Below are 23,261 nucleotides of genomic sequence, written 5' to 3'. Positions count from 1 at the left end.
CCGCTTTCCAAATAAGAGAACCCACACGAGGCAGGCATACCAGAGTGATTGCGTGAGAAAGGGAACATCGCAGCATGTAGCCCGTCTGCCTAAACTCAATCGTTGACACGTCGTCCTCCAGAACCTCCACCTCCAGACTCTTGTTTTTCCAGCACCAATCTTCATGCATGATGCTTACTGGAAAAGCCACAATTACAGACACACATGGGCACAGAGCACATCACCTCCCTGAGTAAAAAGTACAAGGACTTAATTATTTTTAACGTGTATGCGCATATATGCGCACGCACACACACATAACTGGTAACGCTCAGGACAAGTAAGTACTAAAGAGAAAAATGAAACCCATGCTCATTAACATCAGCAAGAAAGAAATTCGGTGGCGTCTCAACAGCACGCTCACAAGTAAGATATTTAAGGGGCAGCAAACTTTTCCTGTAAAAGGCCAGAGAGTAAATATTTCCAACTCTACAGGTTGTGCAAATATTCAACTCTGCCTTCGTAGCACATAAGCAGCTGTCAATAATACATAAGCAAATGGGTGTGGCTGTGTGTGAATAAAACTTTATTTATAAACACAGGCAGTTGGGCCCCCTGCCATCGTTTGCCAACACCTGATAGAACAGAAAATATAACTTCCCAGATAAAACAACCTACTTTATAAGCTATTCACTGCCAAGAGGCTCTAAACTGAGCCTTGAAAAAGCAGAAATACAGCCAACGGGTGGCTTCTCGAGAACAGCAGGGAAAAGGGAAGCAACACTGGCCAGCACCTACTACTTCCAGACGCTGTACACACTGCATTTCATTTGGTTTTGCACTCTCCAGAGAGGCCGTAACACTCCTATTTGAGAAGACGAAACAGAGTCTCAGGGACATCACACAGCTACTAAGGGGGAGGACACATCAGTGCCATTTCATGCTCTCTATTTGGGCACTTAGACATAAAATGGCACGAATGAGGGCACCCTCCCCAAACAGCAGACATGCGTGGGTTGTCCTGACAAGGTGGCAGTGAGGGCAGGAACAGCCATTCCTCCATTATCCCCCACTGCTAAATAATGCACGTTCAAGGTCAAGGGGCAAGGAAGAGGAGTAAAAGGTATGCAGGTGCGGTGCAATTCGAGAGCTGGGTTTGGCAAAGTTCTGAAAGACAGAAGTACGTGAGAGCCACGAGATGCCGCCTTGGGGTCTTACTTTTGTATTTTCCGGGGAGCACGTTGTCAAAGGTGAACGTCATTGAGTTGACCTTGCCGGAGAGCTGGAGGCTCCGCTTCTCGCCCTGGCGGCTCACGGACTGCAGCGTCACCAGCAGGTCGCCGCAGGTGTCTGCAGAGCGGAGACAGGAGGGCCTCGGATGGCTGTCCTCGCCAGCCACAGCCCAGCCTCGAACCCTCCACCCCGGGGTGCTGCTTTCCACCGCTTATGACCCGAAGCGCAGTGACAGCAGGCTTCCTTTCCAGCCAACATGCATCTGCTCGGCCCTAAAACGCCTCCCCTGTGCAGGTCATCAGTGCCAGACAACGGAGCCACCGATGGTGAAAGCCACCCCATCATCTGCTGCACAGCCCCGTGCGAGCACAGAAGACAGGAGAGGGAAAACAGTATTTCAGAGTGCCTGCTAAGTCAGATGGAAGGTGAAATGGGGGAAGGAGTATTTACGGAGCACCAGAAGCCAGAGAGAAAGAGAGAAAGAGGACAGAACTTCACTGAATGCCCACTTCATTCCAGGCGCAGAACTGGGTCCTCTGTCATCGTAATATTACTCATAAGAGCAAAGATTTACATGGCTCTTGCTGTGTTCCAGGTCCTCACACAGGCTATACACCCACTAATTCCTTTGATCCTCACAACCACCCTTCGAGGCAGGTACTGTCATTACCTGCATAGTACAGATGAGAGACTCAAAGCACAGAGAGGTTAAGTAACTTGCTCCACGTCACACAGCGAGGGTGCAAGCTCATGCAGTCTGATCTCAGACTCTATGTTCTTAACATCTGTGCCACGCTGCCTGACCTGACCGTGTTAAAGCCTCACTAAGACCTTCTGAGAGCCGTAGTATTCCCATTCTACAGAAGAGAAAACTGAGGCTGAGCTTACTGTCTCACAGCTGGAAAGTGACCGAGCTGGGAAAAAAGCCACCTATTGTTCTTTTAGGAGCCAAAGCAAAAATACTGCAAGGGAGGGACACCTGGGTGGCTCAATTGGTTAAGTGTCTGCCTTCGGCTCAAGTCACGATCCCAGGGTCCTAGGATCGAGCCCCACATAAGGCTCTCTGCTCAGCAGGGAGTCTGCTTCTCCCTCTCCCTCTGCCTGCTGCTCCCCCTGCTGTGCTCTCTTGCTCTCTCTCTCTGGCAAATAAATAAATAAAATCTTAAAAAGAAAAAAATACTGCAAAGGAAACATTTCTAGTGACTTGCCGTGTGGCGCTTACTCAGAAAGAACCGTACGCAATACGGATTTGAAAACCACTTCCAGGCGCGGTTTTGGCATTCACCTTGACCACCACCCGACAGGGAAAGGCTCACCAAAATCCCACTTCCAAGAAACTATCTATTTTCGCTTCACCTGACACCTTACCCAAACAAGAGACTTTCCCAGAAACTGATGCCAAGAACTGCACAAAGGCCACGTCCATCACAGGCCTATCGGTCACAGCAAGGGGGAACGTCTGGGGCTTCAAGGTCAGCCCCGCTCTGGTCTCCGCCTCAGGAACCATCACCTGCAGGGTAGGGACACACAGGACGTCAGTGTCTGCGCCAAGGCCACGGCTCCCCCTGCCTACGCCCGGGCCCAAGGCTAAATATTGGACAGAGGTTCACTTCTAGGCCTAGTTTTATAATCACAACAAATCCTCAAACAGGCCATGGGAAGAAAACGTGTTTCTCGAACTAGCCTTCAGCCCTGCCGCAAAGCACACGAAAGTCTATCTGGCATAACCCCACAGAGGCACATGGCTGTCATCAGTCACCTGTACCCTGGGTGGAAACCACACTAAGCCCCAGAAACTTCTCCTGGCTGAGGTCACTCACGACGTAAGCTATGAACCTGTCAACGCTATGTGGATGTCCCCCCTGGCTGACTCAGGCCACTTTCTTCTTTTTCTTCTGTGTCCTTTCTTAGGCTAAGAAGAGGGACTGGGGAAGAGGACAGAGGTCACCTATGTCCTCCCTAGTAAAGATTACACCCCAAAGTTGCCCTTCCTTGGAAAAGTCCCTTATACTTTGAAAGGGTTTCCAAAGGCTTGTCAGCGTGGCCAACTTCACAAGAGCTGGCTGCCTGGTAAAGAGCTATGAGCTCACATACCGCACTGTTGGGTGGAAGCAGGGAAACCAATCTCCTCGCACCCCATCTCCTCACGGGGGGATCCCACCTGCTCTAGAGGAGAGCACAGTCTTGGGGGGGCCCTTCCCAGCCCTCTCCATCCCCTCACCTGCCCTTCGTCAGGGAGGAAGAGCAGCTGACTGGACATGTGGGGGCCTGAGCTCCCCTGAGTCACAGTCTTCCCTGTGGGCAGGGCCCTGTCACTGAGGCACAGTGGGCTGACCTCTGGCTCTCTCTCCTCTCTTGCCTGCCACCCCCACCTGTGCTCAGGCCTTCACCCTCACGGTGAGACCACAGGTACAGGGTCCCCCCAGCTTCTCCGCCTGCCTCAATGGAGAAGTCAGATGGTGTTAGACCAGCCATCTTCAATTCAGGGCGAGGTGGAGAAACACCAGCTCTACCCTGGCCTCGGGCGCCAAAAGCCATGCACTGTGGGCTTGCCATTAATAAAGGGTTAATTTGGGGACTTATGGATAGTCTATAGTAGCCAGAAGCCTGAGAAGGTGCAGGTATGATTGGCAGCCTGGAGCAAACTCCTAATAAACATCGGGCCTGGGAAAAAAAGAGGTCTGTGTATCGTTTCCAAACTGGGTGCCCGTCTGCTCTACGGTGACATGCAGGAATCTAAAGACCTCAAAATAAGAAACTGGGAGTAGAAATGCTCCGTCACCCCAATCTGGCTAATAATAACCCTTTAAAAAATCATTGCCTCTTTTTTCAAATATCTTAAATAGAACAAAACTCGTCATACCTGGACTTTGTAAGTCCCTGGTTTTGCTTTAAAACAAAATGATCCATGAGCATCCGTCTCCACAGTGACCAAAGACTTGTCCTTGTCTTGAGATGACAGGACAACTTTGTATTTACTCATCTGCTTGACGGTGTCAGGGAAGCGGATGATTGATATCTGGCCACAGACACTGAACCTGCAACGAGGGGCCCATTCATTCCAGCGTGAGAACTCAATTACCACAGGAAAGGCACTTACCAACCCAAACAACGCATCCCTCTTCCTGCCCCGGTCCCGGGACTAGTTTAACCCTGATGAAGAGGTCGACAAGCAACCCAAATGACTCCAGCTTCAAAAAGCAACCTTTGGAAGGAAGATTGAACCTCTCTCTGTATAAGGGACAAGGCACAGCGGAGGCCCACGGAGCGATGGTTTGTGTGTTCCGGGTGACATCCGCAATGCCCCAGCTGCGGAAGCAATTTTCAGAAAAATCTGTCGATGATAAAAATGCTTCAGGTAAATTGGATCGTTGATGGTGCAGCAGAAGCCTTTAAGCAGCCTAAAAACCCGTGGCATTGCCCAGGCGGAACGGGGCAGGGGCATCAAAGACACCTTCCTCGCCTGTGATTATATGTAATTCGTGGATAAAAGCAATCAGGAAGACGGAAACAGAAAAGGTAATTAAGTTTAAAATAATTACAAAGCCAATACCGAACTCCTTACGAGCGAGGAGCCACAGAAGCGACCTAGTCTGAGAGGCCCCATTCAGGTAATGACTCGGGTCGGAGGCTCTCGATGAGCAGTGTGCATGCTGTTCCAAAGGGCACACGGAGCAGCAAGTGAGAGGCGCATCCCCAAGCTGGAAAAAGGCAACAGAGACCATCAGCCTCAAGTGACGTTCTTCACTTCTGAGCTCCGGACTTGTTAAAGTGTAATAAGGCACCACGGCTGGAGGCCGTCAATGCATCCTCAGCTGATGAAAGGTTGTATTTTCCGATCTTAAAGAATCATTCTGGGGGCGCCTGGGTGGCTCAGATGGTTAAGCGTCTGCCTTCGGCTCAGGTCATGATTCCGGAGTCCTGGGATCGAGTCCCGCATCGGGCTCCCCGCTCTGCGGGAAGTCTGCTTCTCCCTCTGCCTCTCTCTCTCTCTCTCATGAATAAGTAAATAAAATCTTAAAAAAAAAAAAAAAAAAAAAAAAAAGAATCATTCTGGATAAAAATCAGTTGTTTCTTGTGACAGAAAGATGATAAGGAAAGGAGGCTTCAATGTGGGATAATTAGGGGGTACTCTCAACGCTGGAACACCCACCCTGCCGCAAATAAAAAGGGGTGGGAGACTGTGTGTGTGAAATCTGAGAATGAGGACAAGCCAGTCATCTCTTTAGAGCGAAGTGACTAGCCCGCCACCATGAGCTCAGAATCCTGAGCAGGGGGCAAGGAACGAGGGCCCACGTGCCCAGGCCAGCCAGCCACCTGTTTCTGTATGGACTGTGAGCTAGGAATGCTACTCCTACTTTTACTTCCACCTTTTTTTTTTTTTTTTTGGAAAGAGGCAGGTTGGCAGAGGGAGAGAGAGAATCTTAAGCAGACTCCCTGCTCAGTGATGAGACTGATGCAAGGCTCGATCTCATGCCCCTGAGATCACGACCTGGGCCAAAATCAAGAGTCGGATGCTCAACCAAATGAGCCACCCAGGCACCCCTAATTCCATACTTCTCAAGGGTTAAGAGGGACAGAAAATCAAAGATTAATAATATCCTGACACATAAAAACCATATGAAATTCACATCTCAGGATTCTAAATAAAGATTAATGGGAACACAGCCGTGCCCATCCATTTATGACTTGGCTGTGCTGGGTTTTGTCACAGAGGCCGTATGGCCCGTGGGAAGCCTACAATATTTATTCTCAAGCCCTCTACAGAGAAAGTGTGCAGGCCTCTGATCTAGATTTGAAGGCACACATTTTGGTTCTCACTTCCCCCTTTCTGGGCACTTTCAGAGTAAAAGAACAGAAAGGGAATAGTGATGAGTTATCCTTAAGAACCTTTCATATTCTCTCTTGATCTGTATACATATCACAGGGAATGTCACCTTATTTGTCCCACGCTGAACCTCTCTGCTTCTCTAATATTTTAACCATCCGGCCTATTTTAGCTCATATTCTCAAAGAGAAGTGTCCAGCTACCCCAAACCTCGAATGTATATTGGTTTTAGTTTAAAAAAACTAAACTAAAAAGCCGGCAGGACAGTGTTTTGTTATGCTGAATCCCTTAAAAAGTGATTTGTGTCAACAAATTCCTCCATCGGGGTTTAATACATTTATGGATGAAAATTCCTAATTCTGGTGTATTGCGAGATTATTCTCATAACCATTTGGACAGAAGTCAAAGCATTTCCTTCTCAAATAAATGGGGAATTTTTTTTAAGAAAGAAATATGAATGAATTAAAAGGCAAATGTACTATGTTGGCCCAAAAGGGAGATGAATTTTCCCAAAGATACTCAACAAGCATCGTTTTTCTTTCATTGACCCAAATATTCCACTTTAAGGAAAAAAATAAATACAAATACATTTCCCCATCTCCATGAATAGCACCTCCTCCATGTACACAGTTATTCAAATAAGAAATCTGGGACCCCCCACAGCACAAGGCCTGCTGACTCCCTCCCCACATTATCTGTCAAATCCATCTACTTCTCTCGCCCTCCCCTGACGGCCTCGGAACATGTTGTTCCTGCTGCCTGGGAAGTGCCTCACTTAGCTAACTGTGAGTCCCTTTGGCTCAGTGACCCAGTGAAGGTCCTCCCAGGGCCCCGGCCCTCTTTCCTGCACATGTACTGGAACTTACCATCCCAAGTTACTCAGCTCGAGTCTGTCTCCCCAGGAAGACAAAAGCCCCGTCTCTACCACGCTAGTTGGATTCACTGCTACACCCCAGTCTTTGTCACAGCGCCTCACCCAGAGCAGTTGCTCAAAAACGTTTACGAAGGAAAAGGAGGCAGGGTGTGAATCCAAAATGATTTTCTGAGCTCTATCGCGACAGAGACGAAGTACCAGGTTCCACCGGTGATGTACTTCCTAATCACCCAGCTGTCACAGAATCCCTGACCTTGATCCCCACCTGTCTACAGAAAATGTCACCGACGCCTCCTCAGTAACCAAGCCAATGGAGCGTGGTTTCAGCACTCAGCTCCTGGGCCTCCCTGACCGTCAGGCACACCCTCATACCTTAAACCCGCTGCCTGGATCCTCCTGAGGCCACCCCTCAAACGCCAGCCTGCTGTTCTAATTCTGCCTGCTCTAACACATCTAAGGTTCTGGCCGCCGCCTGGCCCCATCGCCCCGAGTCACAGTCTGTCCGGGCATCTGTCGAAGAGCGCCACCTAGTGGTCCTGCTGAACCCTGGGCACCCAGCGGGCTCCTCTCCCTGCCCATCGCCCAGCGCCACAGCCATGCTGCTCCTCAAACTGGAAACCCCTAAATACTTCTCCAACCCACCCCTGATTTCCCTACCAGGAAAGCCCTCATCAAGTCTGTTTTCACGCCCCCTGTACCCCAGTCTTATCCCCTTCGGAGTTCATCCACCACGGCTGCCAGGGAGCCTCGCCGCAAACAAAAAAAAAATCTAACCATGTCACCTCCATGTTCAAATCGATCGATGGCCCCCTGACCCCCGGGGGAGAAAGCCCCATTCTTCCATTGGGGTAGGACAAGGTCCTCTCAGCCCTGCCCCTCCAGCCCCGTCACGCTCCCTGGCCGGCCCCGCGACACCAAGTCGTATGCTCCATCCACAGACACTGTGGGGCTCTGGACCACGTGCCTTTGCTCATGCCGCCTCTCCCCAGGGAGGCCCCGCCCTGCCCCGTTCAAGTTAGAGTTCAGTGAGCACCCAGCGCCGTCTCAGAGAGAGATGGCGTCACCCCCATGCTAGAGGTGACTTAACACGCAGCTGAGAGAAGGATCCGAGATCCGATGCCGAGGCCTGGGTCCTCTGCACCACGCAGTATCCCCATAAGATAAAACCACCCAGATTCAACCACCGGATGTGCCCTCACGTCCTCACAGTACGTACAGCAAAGCCAGAAGAGCTGCCACAAGAACTGGAAGCACCTTACGACAAACTCTCTCTCAGCCACCTGTACTATCTTCCAAAGTCCTCAAGAGTTAAGCCGTGCAAGGTCTTACAAATGTGAAGTCAGATAGGAGAAGTCCTCCTCTAACTCAGACCCATGTTACCTTGGAAGCAAGACCACGCTCCCTAAGCAGCCACGTTAAGTACCTTCTGTTGGTAAGACTTAGCACTAATCTTTCTCAGGGGGCCAGCCTGAATTTCTCACAGGCATCTAAAGCCCGATGTGGATCCTTAGCAGAAAGACACAGTCAGATCGTAGGTAATTTTGTCCTCCAGCGTCCACACTGGCACTTCCACACCCAGACACGAGGACCTCACCCTGTTGCAATGATGTCAGCCAGCTGAGGCGTGTTCGGTGCAATTTTGATGGTGACAGTCTCAAAGTAGAGGTGTTCTTTCTGAGCGTGGATGGTGTACGTCCCAGTCGTGATGTTTTCCAGGCGGAAGGAGCCATCGGCTTTTGTTTTGACTATAAAACAAAAAGATGCCAACGAAAAGATGAGCCAAACACAACCGTACGCCCCTCCATCGACACAAGAATGCTTGAGACAAAAAACTGGCGTATTTTCACAGAATCATTAAGACTGTTTCCTTTCCATTTCTCTCCATGATCAAAAACGAGCATTGGGAAACAGTTTCCGGGGGCCAATGCGGCTGCGCACCTTTGATCTGGTTATTCAGAGTGACTACTGCCTCTGGAACACCTTCTCCTTCGGGGCCATTCAAGACCCTCCCGGTGACAGAGAATCCCATGACGTGGAACACGGGCTGGAAGATGAAGAACAGGAAGAAGGTTCACACGTGCCTGAGTGCAAAAGCCTTCCTTATTCACTCACGCCGCTGCACGTGCACGCCACCGCCCGGCTCTGCCACCCACCGGGGCTTGCCACCCACCGGAGCCCCGTAGGCCAGCCAGACCACCCCGTAGGCCAGCCGGACCTCCCCCGTAGGCCAGCCAGACCTCGTGCTGCTCCCACACCACTATGCTGTTCTCGGACTCTGTCTGCGTTCTTAAACTCCTAACCCGTGGATATGTGTCAAATAACTGAATAAAAAAGATCTATAGGCTTACCCCCCTCCCAGCCCAGTTAAAGATCAGAGTCAAAATTGAGAAAGCAGCCCCCCTACCCTTGTTCCCATCCTGCCACCTCCCCTCCAGATGCCTCCATTCTGGTAAACCGCATCACCCTCCCATCTCCCGATCTCAAACCCCAGCGTCACCTGGGACCCCTCCCCACACTCCGACCTCAATCCCATGCATCCCACCCCACCCCCGCAAGGGGTCCCGTCTGTTCCCACCACAACCCGAATTCAAGTCCTTGTTCACTCAGCCTAGGCCACCTTCCTCACTCACCACGGCACTCTGGGCCGGGTTTACCCGTGTCTGTGCCCCCGCTCGTGAGCACCATGGCTCTGTTCTCCCCAGAGTCGCTGTGGTCCAGCCACCCTGATCTCTGGGTCCTTGAGCTGACCAAATGTGTGCGCCACAGGCACTCCTCACGTGGGCCTTTTACACCAGCTGCCCTCTCAGCTTGGATCATTCTCTCCCACATCTGGAGAAGTTCGGGGAGGGGGCCGCTCTTTCTCATCATTCAGGTTTCAGCTCACAACATTGCTACCTCCAAGAAGCCTTCCCTGACTATCCACCCCATCTCAGGGGCCCCTGGCCCTGCCTCCCACCCTGGCCACTCACTATCACACTAGCCTATCTTATCAGCTTTGTCAAACTCTGCCCAATATCTGAAACGTCCTTGATTGATTTCTTGTTTGTCGACCTTCTATTAGTATACAAGCTCCATGAACATAGTGACCTTTCCTGTCTTAGTCAGCTGGTATATAGTAGGCACTCAATAAATCACTCACTCAGTCACTCACTCACAGATGAATGAATGAATGCACACATACACACAAGAGCGTTTGAGAGAATTTCTTTTTTTTTTTTTTTAAGATTTTATTTATTTATTTGACAGAGAGAGACACAGCGAGAGAGGGAACACAAGCAGGGGGAGTGGGAGAGGGAGAAGCAGGCTCCCCGCAGAGCAGGGAGCCCGATGCGGAACTCGATCCCAGGACCCTGGGATCATGACCTGAGCCGAAGGCAGTCGCTTAACCAACTGAGCCACCCAGGCGCCCCGTTTGAGAGAATTTCTAAAAAATTAAATGGCTTTTTAAAAATCCAGATAGCCCTTCTTGATCCTTCTAAAAAGATGTGGTTTATCCACGTACTGATTATTCTATTCACTCAATGACTACTTTTACGAGACACCTACTCTGTGCCAGGCGCTAAGTCACATCAGGAACACATGAGGAACGAGGCATAACCAATGCACCTGACCTCATGCAGCTTACAGGCTGCTCCCTGAAATTTCATTCATGTCTCTGCTTAGAAACTGGTATTTGGTTGAGATCTGGGAATGCCCCTCCCCGCTCCCCTGCCCCCACCCTTCTGTGCAAGCCCCCTGAAGGAAGCAAGGACACCTTCTCACCCTTAGCCACCTCCAGTGTGCACAAAACCGTCAAGAGCTTTAGGGAATCTTAAAAAGCCATCAGAACCCCACCGAGCATGTGACCTAAAAGCTTGCTCCTACCAATTGCAGCTACTTCAACACAGTACTGCAACATTAAAAGAAAGTGATTAAAATCTAATTTTTTCAATAACTGGAACACTGGGAGGTCCATTTATGAAAGACTGTTATTTTCTTTGGGGGATTTGCTCTATCTGGCAAATTTTCTACAGTAACCATTATCTGTTTCTGTAATTAAAGATATAAATGCGATGGAAAACACATTTGCTATCTATTCTAGGATCTAGGGAGTTTGTCGGGCCATGCATCAGCCCATCCATCACCCCACCTCTCACTCCCCATCCCTGCAGCCCAAGCTCTCAGCTCCCCCCTGGTTTCTGGCCACAGCCTCCCGACTGGTCCCTCACTTGCACCTTGCCCCCTGCCAACTTCTTCCCAACGTGGCAGCCAGAGGATCACACCTCTCCCGCTCAGACACCCAGAGTGGCCCATCGGGTCCTGTACAGTCTGCCCCATCATCTCTCCCTGCCTCACTCCCTCCATGCCAGCCACTCTGGCCTCCTTGGGGTCCCCCATGCCCTCTAGACACACCCTGGCCCCAGGACCTTTGCACCTGTCACTCTCTCCATCTTAGACACTCTTCCCACAGATGTCAGTGAGGCACCCGCCTCTCCCCTTCCCCCTGCAGCTGGTTGCTCAAACATCACCTTCACAGCAAGGACTTCCGGAGAGCACCTGGGAGGACTGTAACCCATCTCAACCTGGGAAGTGTGTCACCTCCTTTCTTGCTTTATTTTTCTACAGAACACCTTCTAATATACCTAATTTACCTATTTATAAGCGTATTGTCTCTTTCTGCCATGGAGTGCAAGAAAAACAGAAATGTGTGCCTTTTGGGGTCCCCATTGTCCACCCACCCCTAGAACAGTACCTGAATCGTCTGAGACTGGCACTCAATAAATACATTTCGTTGAACAAAGTAGCTATAACTGGACTCCACTTTCTCCACGTGAAGAAATTACGTGAGAGTGGATCCCAGGCTACAGTGGAACTGAGGATGAAATTCTGTTTTTTTCCAGCAGCCCAGCCCTTCTAGACAAAATATTAGTGGCTTTCTTCTCAAACATGTTTGCGACACCTGTGCCCAGGGATGGGAAACTCAAACACCTGTCCCTCCAGAAGGCAGGGAGGTCTTACCTCAATTTTCAGGCTGTCATGTTCCACCGTGAAGTCGCGTCTGGAAGGAGCGACATCAAAGGTAATCCGCTCTCCTCTATAGAAGGGAATCTAGAAGGAAGGGCCTGTGCATTACTAAGAGCCAACAACATGAGTCAATATTAATAACTGACCCAGCAGGTCCTAAGTGACAAGGGGTTCGAGGCAAGCCCAAAGAAACTATTAATCCTAACTGCTGCTGATCTTAAAAGAGGAAAGCCCACACTTTTTGCAGCCATTACTGAAGGGTCAGTCTTGTCCTAAATAATTACACTAAATAAAATGGTCACGAAACTGTAAGGCAATCATTTACTCCCCTTAACGCCCCAAACGGCATCGACTCTCATGGTGTCTTAAGAGTCTAAAACATACAGAGAACGCAAATCTCCTCCACTCACCACAGTATAGTCCCCACTTGGCAAGGAATAGAAGGAGAACGAGCCATCTTCTTTGGAGACCGTGTAGCACAAATACACCAGACTCTCATCTTGGGGCTGGAAGCCAGGCACTGGTGAGATGCTGCAGCCCAGGACATCCTATACCAGGGGAGGGGGGGAGAAAATGACGTCCTTTTCCCCTCATATGTTCTGATTATCATCAAACAGCCACACTATAAGAAAATTCTTCCAAGTTTTATGTCACAAAATGCGTACTTCTGAACAGGGCATAGTAGTGGAGATAAAACGAACAACTTTTACACTCAAGTTTTGAGAAGTTAAAAACTGGCACAGTCTTCTTGGGGAAAAAAAAATGACGTGATTGTCCTTCCCTACAACGGGTGACCATTCTGCAGACAAGAAAATGGAGCCAGGAAGGGCAAGCGGCTGGCCCACACAGCGAGCAAGAGGCAGAGCTGCGATGTGTCCGCACCTGGGTCTGACTGTGCTCTTTCCACCCCGGTCCACTCCCACCACAGGCATCCAATTTCTTGTGAGTCAACCAAGAAACGCAATGCTCTTAAATGTTCAGACTCTACATCCACTCTGACCCACCCAATCTCGTCTGTTCTCCGCTTTTCTTTACTTACCTCTTTGGAAACCACCGATGAAAAGAGAAGAAACTTCACCCCTTTCATGGGCTCCCCATCGCTGCGGACAGAGCCAGACACATTGTAGCCGGCCACTATGAGGGGGCTGACGGCGTTGGCATTAGAACTGGTTACTCGCACGGTGGTGCTCGCCTGCAGAAGAAGGGGACTTTACCTTCCCAGACAACAAACCCTCACACATTGTGGAACAACCACAAAGACGTGCTTAAGCTAAAATATTATTGGGCAGGGTGCCCGGGTGGCTCAGTCGGTTAAGCATCTGCGTTCGGCTCAGGTCATGATCTCAGGGTCTGGGATTGAACCCCACGTCGGGCTCCCTGCTCAGCGGAGGGCCTGCTTCTCCCTCTGCCTCTGCCTGCCGCTCTGCCTACTTGTGCTCTCTGTCAAATAAATAAATAAAATCTTAAAGAAAATATTAATGGGGGGGAAAGGAACATGGAAAATTGCGAACGTAGTCGGATCACAACCACATGTTTGAGAGCAAGATGAACTGAAAGGAAATGTGGCAAAATGTCAATCACCAGGATGATTTCCTTTGCACGGTTAACACTTTACCTCTTTGACACATTTCCACCTTCCAAATTTTCCACCTGTGTTATCACTCTTTTTCGCTGTTCGATCTGCTGCGATTTTTGAAAATGAGCATGCTCTACTTTCTTCCATGTTTAATGGTATATGTGCATGGAATTTTAAAGCTGTCAAAGCACAGTTTACACAGAAAAAAGTGCACAGTCTATGGCCATCCCACCCTGAGCGCACCCGATCTCGTCTGAAAAAAGTGCACAGAGTCTAGGGGTACAGAGCAGTGATCTTCACAAACTGAACACGCCCTGTAACCAGCACCCAAAAGCCCCCTCACGCTCATTTCCAGGTACCAGCCGCCAAGAGGGCAATCGTTATCCTGACTGTCAACAGCGTGCTTTACTTTGAAACACAATCTTATGTTAATAGACTCATTCCTTTATACATACGACTTACAATATAAGCCTTAAAATTTCTTCAAATCGTAATATATAACCAATGAGTTTTAAATAAAACACTTTTAACCCCCTGAAAACCTGCAGTCATAAATAGTATACAGGTAAGTCGAGGTGTGAAACCATACCATCAATTATAAGGGCTTAAAACCTACACAGGAAAAACTGAAATAACAATTCTAATAGTTCCTTAGCAAAAACAAAACACAGCCTCAAAACTAATATAAAAGTTAATGTGTCAGGCGCCTGGATGGCTCAGTTGGTTAAGCAACTGCCTTCGGCTCAGGTCATGATCCTGGAGTCCCAGGATCGAGTCCCGCATCGGGCTCCCTGCTCGGCAGGGAGTCTGCTTCTCCCTCTGACCCTCCCCCCTCTCATGTGCTCTCTCTCTCTCTCATTCTCGCTCTCAAATAAATAAATAAAATCTTAAAAAATAAAAAAAATAAAAATAAAAATAAAAGTTAATGTGTCGGAATGTCCTTTAAACCTTACTTCAATTTGTTTTCCTGTAGTGATTACAAAACCTCACCTGGTCTGATTCTTCCTTTTTTGATCTTTTATCAAACTATTTCCACCAAATACTACTCGGAAGAACACCTATACACATTCTAACTGGCTAAAGAAAGAAAAGCAGAAGTACGATTTGGGAGCCTTGCGTACCTCCACACCCCTTCCTGCCTCCCTCTATAGATGTCAATTTCATAATGACTATGGTGTTTGCCACTCCCATGCAGGTCCTCGTACTTTTTTTTTTTTTACAAAGGACTCTATCCATAAGTGCAACTACCCTGAGTGTTTTTAAGTACTGTATAAACAATATCGTGTTTCCTTACCCTCAGCAACTTGCCTTTTTCCCTCAACTTTGTTTTCAAATGTACTCCTATTGATGTATATAGCTCCGGTTCACTCATTCTTGCTGCCCTACAGGAATCTGGGTGACGAAACCCCACTCTGCTCTCCAGCTAATGGATGTTTAGGTTGTTTGCGATATTTTGCTAGTACAAACAAAACTGCAACAGACGTTCTTTTACGTTCTCCTTGGGCACACATACAACAGTTTCTGGACTGTTAAGTATATTTATAGATTGCTGTTTCAGACAGGAAAAAGAACAACAAATAAATCTCACTGGGTCCTTCTGGTGTTGATTCAGCTTAAAATAGCTACAGTTAATAACAGACCTATTTCACAGCAGGAAGACAATATTGTCACCTAAAACCAAAAACAACAGAAGGAACATCTGCTACAGTGAGTTTTATCTTATAAATACCACCGAACCAATCAGCAGCGCTTTTTCTCATCTACTTCCAGAAAAACCATAAGCCCATTTCACACCCTAAACAGGACCCTCTCCGCTTGTCCCCAAACGTGAACACTGCTGGCACAGCGATCGACACAACTGAAATACTCACCTCTTTCAATGCCCAGGTTGGATGAGTTGCAAGAATTTCATAATCTCCGGGAAGAACTTTAAAAAATGCAAACCTAAGAAATACAAAATACCAATTAACTTTCTCTCAAACAGCCCGAGTGTTTTAATTTATGGCTAATCCTGGAAGCATTAGAAAATAATGTTTGGATTATCACAAACTTGCCATTAGCTGGTTAAAGGAGCATAAACAAAATTCAATCCTTCACTGTACAAATCCACATTGGGGAGCACTTATTGAGTACTTACTGTGTACCAGAACAGGTGTTCTGTGCACTGACAGGAAGGAGACTTTATGTTTCCCTTAATCCCAAGGATTTCTGACCTTAAAAACTAGTCACTGTGGTTCAGCAGGGATCAGTCATAGAAAATTCAAGTGCATTCTGGCAGAGGTGATAGGCATGAATAGGCAAAGAGAAGGGAAGGAAGTGTCCAGAGGAACAGAGGTGGGAAGGAAAGAGTCCCATGTGAAGAAGAGAGAACAGATCTGATAGGCTGAGGCCTAAGCTAAGACGATGCTGATGACATGGGCAGGGCAAATGATAATAAGCTTTGAATCCTATGCAGGGGAGTTTAGATCTTTTATGAGAAACAAATACAGTGTGAGCCATTCTGGGCTCTTGCACAAACTACAAAGACCAAACCAGACTCCGATGAAGACCGGTTAAGTAACTATGGGCAGGGCGCCTGGGTGGCTCAGTTGGTTAAGCGACTGCCTTCGGCTCAGGTCATGATCCTGGAGTCCCGGGATCGAGTCCCGCATCGGGCTCCCTGCTCGACGGGGAGCCTACTTCTCCCTCTGACCCTCCCCCCCTCATGTGCTCTCTGTCTCTCTCATTCTCTCTGTCTCAAATAAATAAATAAAATCTTTAAAAAAAAAAAAAAAGTAACTATGGGCAAATCAAGACCAGAGTGACAGGAGTGCTGAGGCTGGAAACACTGGCACCAGGATTCTGACACACTTAACCCTTCAAATGTGCAAAGCACCAGACAACAAAAGGGCTAATTCTAGTGAAATGGACTACAAAAAAATCCATCTGATTTCTTCTCCTGTGGTGGTATTTTACTGTATCAAATACTGTCTGTCATAATTGGACACGTCTTGGAAATCACTTTGCTACAATAAAATTGAAATTACTATTGGATTCTGGCCTTCATGAGATTCAGCCTCTACTCCTGCAAGTTACGATCATTGTTTTAGTCAGTGCAGATGAAGGAGATTCAACAAGTTCAAGTCCCTTTGCCCAGCAAGGTCAAGAGCAAACTAGCCTAGAGAAGATGGGAGCCCCATGTTCCTCCTGCAGGCATCCATCAAGTAGAAATAAATGTTATCCCCACACTGAAAAAGAATTTCAACAATCCTCATTGAAAAACTGGATAGACAGCTTACTGACAGACTCATTATAAACTTCTAATCTGCAGTTAAGTCGGCTTTGTATATTGAAGGAGTAATGATTCGAATGCTTTCAAAATTATCAGTTGGAACTATTCTGAATTAATCTTGGCACATCTGTTAACACTTAACAACTCAACGATATAAATCCATTAAATACATAAAATCTGACTCAACAAGGTTAATTAAATAGTTGTCAGTTACCACTACAAAATAATTTTGATGTAATAGTGATAATATGATTTTTAAAAATCGTAACTGAGGGGCACTCAGTTGGTTAAGTGTCTGACTCTTGATCTCAGGTCTTGATCTCAGGGTCGTGAGATCGAGCCCCGAATTGGGCTCTGTGCTGGGCATGGAACCCACTTGGGATTCTCTCTCTCCCTCTGCCCCTCCCCCTCCCGCACGCACGTTCTAAAAAAAATTTAAAAATTAAAGAAAAAATAATAATTGAGCAAATCTATATTGAGCTAACACTTAAGCACGTACTCCATGACAGACAGTTTGAAATAATGTTAATTTAATCTTCCTATTAACCTTAGGGGCTGGGTCCCACCATCATGACCATTTATAAAGAAGAAAACTAAGGCCCAAAGGCGTTAAGTAACTTGCCCCAGGTCAAACCCAGTAGGTGGCAGAACCAGGATTCAAACCCAGGTTTTCGGGCTCCAGAGCCAGTCCCAACTGTTAAATGAAGGCCTACTATGTGCCAGGTTCTGCAGTAAGTGCTGTACAGACATTAACTCATGTTTAACCATCCCGTCTACATAGAGGCGATGCATAGAAGAGCTTGAGGTCCTGAGAGGCATGAACTTGTCTGCAGTTAAGAGGCCACATAAGGACTGGAACCCAGGTCTCCCAGGCTAAACCCAGGTCACAGGCTCCCTCCCTCCCCTCAGCTGTGAGGCAGCATATGACACGGGCACCACTCACTTTCCACCAGGCTGTGTCACTGTGGACTGGATCTTCGCTTCGGTCCCCGTGTTTCTCAGGGACACCTGAACTCCTGCAGGGCCCAGGGGCTGCCCTTTGCTGAGAACCTGCCAAGGAGAAGGAGGTCAAGACCCAAACCAGCAGCAAAGTTCTCCTCTCAGCAGGACTGTCCATTGTGTTCCTGCTCCCTGCAGAGAGCTTATACCCTTCTTCAGTTCAAGACTCCTTTGCAAAGAGTAGACAGATTACGGATACCCTTCCCGGGGATTGCTGAGGGGCTGAGTGGGGAATGATACTTTGTTTCACCGAATCTAAGACACCATCAGCTAAAGATGCACCATTATTTTATAAAGAAGGAGAAAGAAAAATAACCCATGATCCTCCACGCTAGCAAGCAACTCACACATGAAGGCAGGGCCACCTTGCCTCACCAAGAGTGGGCACCTCACTCTCAGTGTGAAGGCAGAGGAGAAATGAACCTGCCATGAAGAGAAGGACAGCAAGGCAATTTGCACACGTCAACCTTGGTGCCGGATGGAGGGAAGGATGATAACGCTCCTGAGAATCTGAACTCGGAGCTGCCATTCACACAGGTGAGCTCTCTACATTCACACCATCAATGGGGCCCAAAAAACCCTTAGAGAATCTAGTTTACTGCGACAGCTCCTGGGGGATTGGCCGAAGCAAATGCAAATCCTGTCTGCAAGAGGCCGGCTTCGTCCACCCAGAGTGATTACAAGTGGCCTCGAGTCTAGGGGCCTGCGCTCTTCCTACCCTGCACCCCTATACAAGGCCATCCCTGGCAGTTATCCACCCGGACTTCACAGGGAATGACGAGTAAGCTAGATCTGACCCCAAGAAACACCCACACCCTTCTACACAAAATTTTGCCCATTCTCAGACCCTCTTGAAGCTTATCTATGGGTCCCTTGTGGGCTCAGAGTCCCCATGTTAAAGAGTCCTACTTTTTTAAAGGTAAGAGAAGACTCAGTACATAATACAGAGCAAACATTAAAAATAACAATGTTCTGAAGCCAAACCTTTCCGTTCACAGAGAACCCCGTGAACACAAAGTTGATGTCCCCGCCCTTTGTGCAGATATCATTGACGCCATCCACGTAGAGCTCCACGTTCGTCGGCTCTGAGAAATGAAGGCGGGACGGGAGGGAACAGGGCACAAGACACAAGAGCCAGGTTAGTTCTGAGACAAGGTGAACGGGCCTAGGCAAAACACCTTTTCTTGGTTAACTTCCATTTTCTTTATTTTTGAGCATTTAATACACTCACATGGTTTAAAATCCAAAGGTACCAAGAGGTAGGCAGGGAAGTCTCCCTCCCATCTCTTCCCCACCCCAGAGTGAAACAGTGTGTGGAGGATAATATGCTTTTATAACAGTCTTTTGGCTGAGCTGTAGCTCAGAGTCCCATTGAAAATGCGGTAAGCACCAAATTGTTTTCTCTACTGGATGCTTACCATGGACCAGACATGGGCTAAGAGCATGTGCTCCTCACGGCTACTTTAACAGGTAGGTAATGACATCTACAACTGACTGAGGATTAAACTGACACATGGAAAGGTTAAAGGAGCCCCCCAAAGTCACAGAGCTTGAGTGACAGAGCCCCAGTGCAACCTCCAAAAGCCTGGCTCCAAAAGGCCCCCTGACCCAAGTGCAGGAGCTCAGCCACATTAAACCAGGACCATAAACTCCAATGTCCACAGGAACCAAGTAGGGGGACAGGCCACATGGGGACTACGGTGAACGGGAAAGGGGAAGCCACTACTCAGCTTTTGCCAAACGTCAACCTTTTGAAGAAAACACAGACATCTGGATTTTACGTGCCATCTCCTGATTTTTCAATACCAGCAACTAATTCATTTTGTCTAAAAAACTGGAGAGGTCATCATAATAAGGGTTAAAGCTTTTTAAAGGTTAGGAGTGTAGAGTGATTAAGTAGAGAAAAAAATGGGAAAATAAAGAGAATTTCAGGTAAAATGAAGAATTACACACACACACACACACACACGAAGATGCCAATAAAAAAACACACACAAGACTTGGACACCTCACAAGAGAGGCTATCCAAATGGCCAGTACACATATTTAAAAAAGCATTCAATCTCATTGACCATCGAGCAAATACAAATCAAAACCACAATGAGATACCACTGTGTTACCAAGGGCTGGTTAGACTGTGGGGCACCTAGAACCCTTCCACACTGCTGGGAGAGCAGAATCTGCTACAACCGCCCTGGATATTTAACACTGTCTACGAGAGCTGGGCATGTAAATGCTCTCTCAGCCAGCAATTTGCCTCCTGGTATAGACCCAACAGAAATGCAAACACACAAAACCATGTACTGAAAGGTATGAACAAGGAAATTTGTAGGAGCACCATACTTAGCGGCCAACGTCGAGAAGCGGCCCAAATGTCCATCAACACAAGGGGGAAATCACTTTATACTCACACAGTAATTGAATGAGCTAACTAAAGCCACACATGTAATACAGATGAATGACATTAACAATGTTGAGAAAAAGAAGCCAGATACAAAAATGTACCCCTTTAGAATCCTAAAGGGATTTGGAATAGACAAAAGTCATCCAGAACTTTAGGAGGTGGGGCAGTGGTCACCTGCGGGGTGGGGCAGAGAAGTTAGGGAGTGCCTGGGATGGGGCCCTACTGGGTACTGGTTCTACCTTGTGATCTGGGTAGAGGTTACATGGGTGCATTTACTTAGGGAACATTCAAGTAATACCCTTATGACGAGTACACTTTTCTGAAAGTATAATTCAATAAAAAAGCTCCTCCAAAGAAAAAGCACTGGCAGGAGGGGAGGGGGCTCAAACAAAACACTCCCACAGGCCGCAGATGATCTGCAACCTCTGCTTTAGCGCTATGTTGGGTTTCCTTCCCCTCTGGCTTTCTGGAATGCACGGGTCAGGTGCCCCCTACAATGAACCGAAAGAGAACTTGTCTCACAGAGCCAAATGAGCTGTCGGCTGACCTGAGCTTCACTTGGCCCTTCATGATGGCAGGGACTAAATTCTTCCTCCTCTCACTCACAAGCAAGCCTGACACAGACAACCATGCCCTCCCACCCCCCTCCCCGAGCTACAGAACTGGGATCAGGCACATCTATTCTTCGGAAACGTAAGCCGTGACAGAGCAGAACCCTCTCTTCTTATCTCAACCCATTCCCACATCTCCGGCTCTGCTAAACGCCAAATACATCAGGAAAGTTTTAAGCTTTTTGTTTGTATGGGTGCAGAACGCTTTTAAGTATTTATCGTTGCTAATTATGTGCCGGTCTTTCCCAGCACTGTAAATACACTGGCCCATTCACCCTCCAGGTTAGGCTGTGAGGCAGCTACCACCACTCTCCCGACTCCCTAGCAAGAAGGCTGCACACCGACCCAGGAGCAAGTAACTTGTCCACGGTCGTCGCAGAACCAGTAATGCCCAAGGTCGCCAGACCTTCTGATCTCTTTTGAGAAGTAGATCTGGATTTTCATGTGAAATCTCACAATGTTGAATACTGCAGTCCTAAAAAGCACCAAGGGGGCAAAGAGACCATCCTTGGACAGGAAAAATGTTCCCACTCCTGACCTCTAGACACAGTTTGGGGAACTCTCTGGGGAATGGAACTACAAAAACAGAGCTTCCTGAGAAAGGTTCGGGAAAAGACGCCTATTCCAAGAAAGATGACAGTAAACCTTAGCGTAGGTCCAAGATAAATCCAATCTACTCTAAAGTAACGAGGAGGAAAAAAAGCCCTGTTCCACACTAGAAACGAATCTTTAATATTTTAAAGGTGTCTGCACTACGCCAATGTAAATTAACATTCGGCATATAATCTAATCCTATACAGAGTATGTCTGGTTATTCAGTTAACTTACCAAAACTCCACCCTAGGGGAGGCTCGATCTTCAGAATGAAATCTCCCTAAGAGGGGGGAAGAAAGATACAGGGATGAAAACTGATGACCTCTCAACTAGTTTAATACACTTCCGTGCTACTGTTTAATCTAGCATTTTTACACCTGCAATGAAATTCTAAGCACATATTGTGTTCTAAGCAGCTGTGGGCTTCCTGATTGCCTTGAGATGTCGCAAGCTGAGGCTGGGTGCCCTGAAGTCCCCATCCAACCAATCGGAAGATACCAAGTTAACACCCATGGAAAAGTTCTAAAGGCATTATATTCAGCCACTTGTTTTTTGATACCAGACGTACTAGTAATGGAGTCTCCTATCAACCCCTCCTACGCCCAAGGTTGCCAGCGTCCTTAGAAACGAAAAGCCATTTCTTAAAACTGGATGTTACTCACACACCCTGGTTTCTTGAGATTGATGGGGTTTAAAAAAAAAACAACAACATATTTTAAGAACCACCCGTAGAAGTCAGCCCTATGTATTGTGCCTAAAGATTTAAGGTCAGGAATATTTAGTGCTGTGTTGTCAATAATAATTTTTTAAATTGGGAAAAGCCTCTTTGCCTACCAACAGAGAAGTGGCTACATAAATTACGGTTTTGATTGGATTCTGACATGTTGTGCAGCCATGAAAAAGAAGGCAGCAGATCCAAACGTGCTGATGTTGCAAGCGTATCAAGATGTTATCATAGGGGAAAAAGTCAAATTGCAGAATAATTCCTATTGTTTGATTCCAATTGATATTAAAAAAAAACCCAAATCAAAATTGTGTGTGCATACAGATTATTTCTGCAACATGCTACAAATCTGTGCTTCCAAATAAGGAGTTGAAGTGGGGAGGGGAAATGGGGGTGGGGGGTGCAGGTAGGGGAAGGCATGGACACACATCTTTCCACATGTGCACCTATGTGGGCATCTTTATAATCATATAACACAGAGAAAGCAGTCTTTCGGGATACACACCAAACTTGTATCAGTAGTTATCACTACAGAGGGATGAGAAATTGGGGGGTAAAGGTTAAATTTACTTCATATACTTCTAAAGACCTTGTTTTGTTGTTTTCCACATAGCTCATAAATTCATGTATCACCTGTATCATTTTTTTAAACAATATTTTAAGCTGCTTGCAAACTTAACCCTATTAAATCAGGGTTTCTCAATGTTGGCACTGCTGACATTTGGTCCGTCCTGTGCAGCATGATAGGTAATCCAGCTTCATTTCTGGCCTCTACTCACTAGATACTGCAGCACTCCCCCAACCCCAAGCAGTAATAACAACCAAAAATGTCTCTACACACTGCCAAATGTTCCTGGAGACACTGAGAACCACTGTATTCAATCAAACCAGTTTATAAATTGTCCCCCTCAAACTTTAGCCGGAATTGTCAAATTCCACTTATAATTTATAAAAGAGACCAGCTCTCAGGGCGCCTGGGTGGCTCAGTCGTTAAGCGTCTGCCTTCGGCTCAGGTCATGATCCCAGGGTCCTGGGATTGAGCCCCGCATCGGGCTCCCTGCTTGGCGGGGAGCCTGCTTCTCCCTCTCCCACTCCCCCTGCTTATGTTCCCTCTCTTGCTGTGTCTCTCTCTCTGTCATATAAATAAAATCTTTTAAAAAAAAG

The 23,261-nt window shown here is 47.5% G+C and overlaps 1 protein-coding gene across 1 annotated transcript in view; it reads right to left on the bottom strand.

Annotated features, from left to right (window-relative positions):
* The window catches only part of LOC123844493 (BOS complex subunit NOMO1), a 55,245-nt gene that overhangs the window by 28,893 nt on the left and 3,091 nt on the right, over positions 1 to 23,261 (bottom strand). The window contains 13 exon segments of the mRNA XM_045875051.3: positions 41 to 177; positions 1,198 to 1,329; positions 2,581 to 2,722; positions 4,076 to 4,250; positions 8,509 to 8,659; positions 8,853 to 8,958; positions 11,913 to 12,002; positions 12,329 to 12,466; positions 12,958 to 13,110; positions 15,366 to 15,438; positions 17,709 to 17,815; positions 18,749 to 18,849; positions 21,608 to 21,653. Of these exon segments, the coding sequence (XP_045731007.2) occupies positions 41 to 177; positions 1,198 to 1,329; positions 2,581 to 2,722; positions 4,076 to 4,250; positions 8,509 to 8,659; positions 8,853 to 8,958; positions 11,913 to 12,002; positions 12,329 to 12,466; positions 12,958 to 13,110; positions 15,366 to 15,438; positions 17,709 to 17,815; positions 18,749 to 18,849; positions 21,608 to 21,653 (1,551 nt within the window).

Source organism: Mirounga angustirostris, unplaced genomic scaffold, assembly GCF_029215605.1.
Source record: "Mirounga angustirostris isolate CCGP_5_RB_7025 unplaced genomic scaffold, mMirAng1.0.hap1 SCAF_5, whole genome shotgun sequence".
Taxonomy (NCBI): Eukaryota; Metazoa; Chordata; class Mammalia; order Carnivora; family Phocidae; genus Mirounga; species Mirounga angustirostris.
Note: the sequence above shows the minus strand (reverse complement) of the source record. Positions and strands in the feature narration are given on the sequence as shown.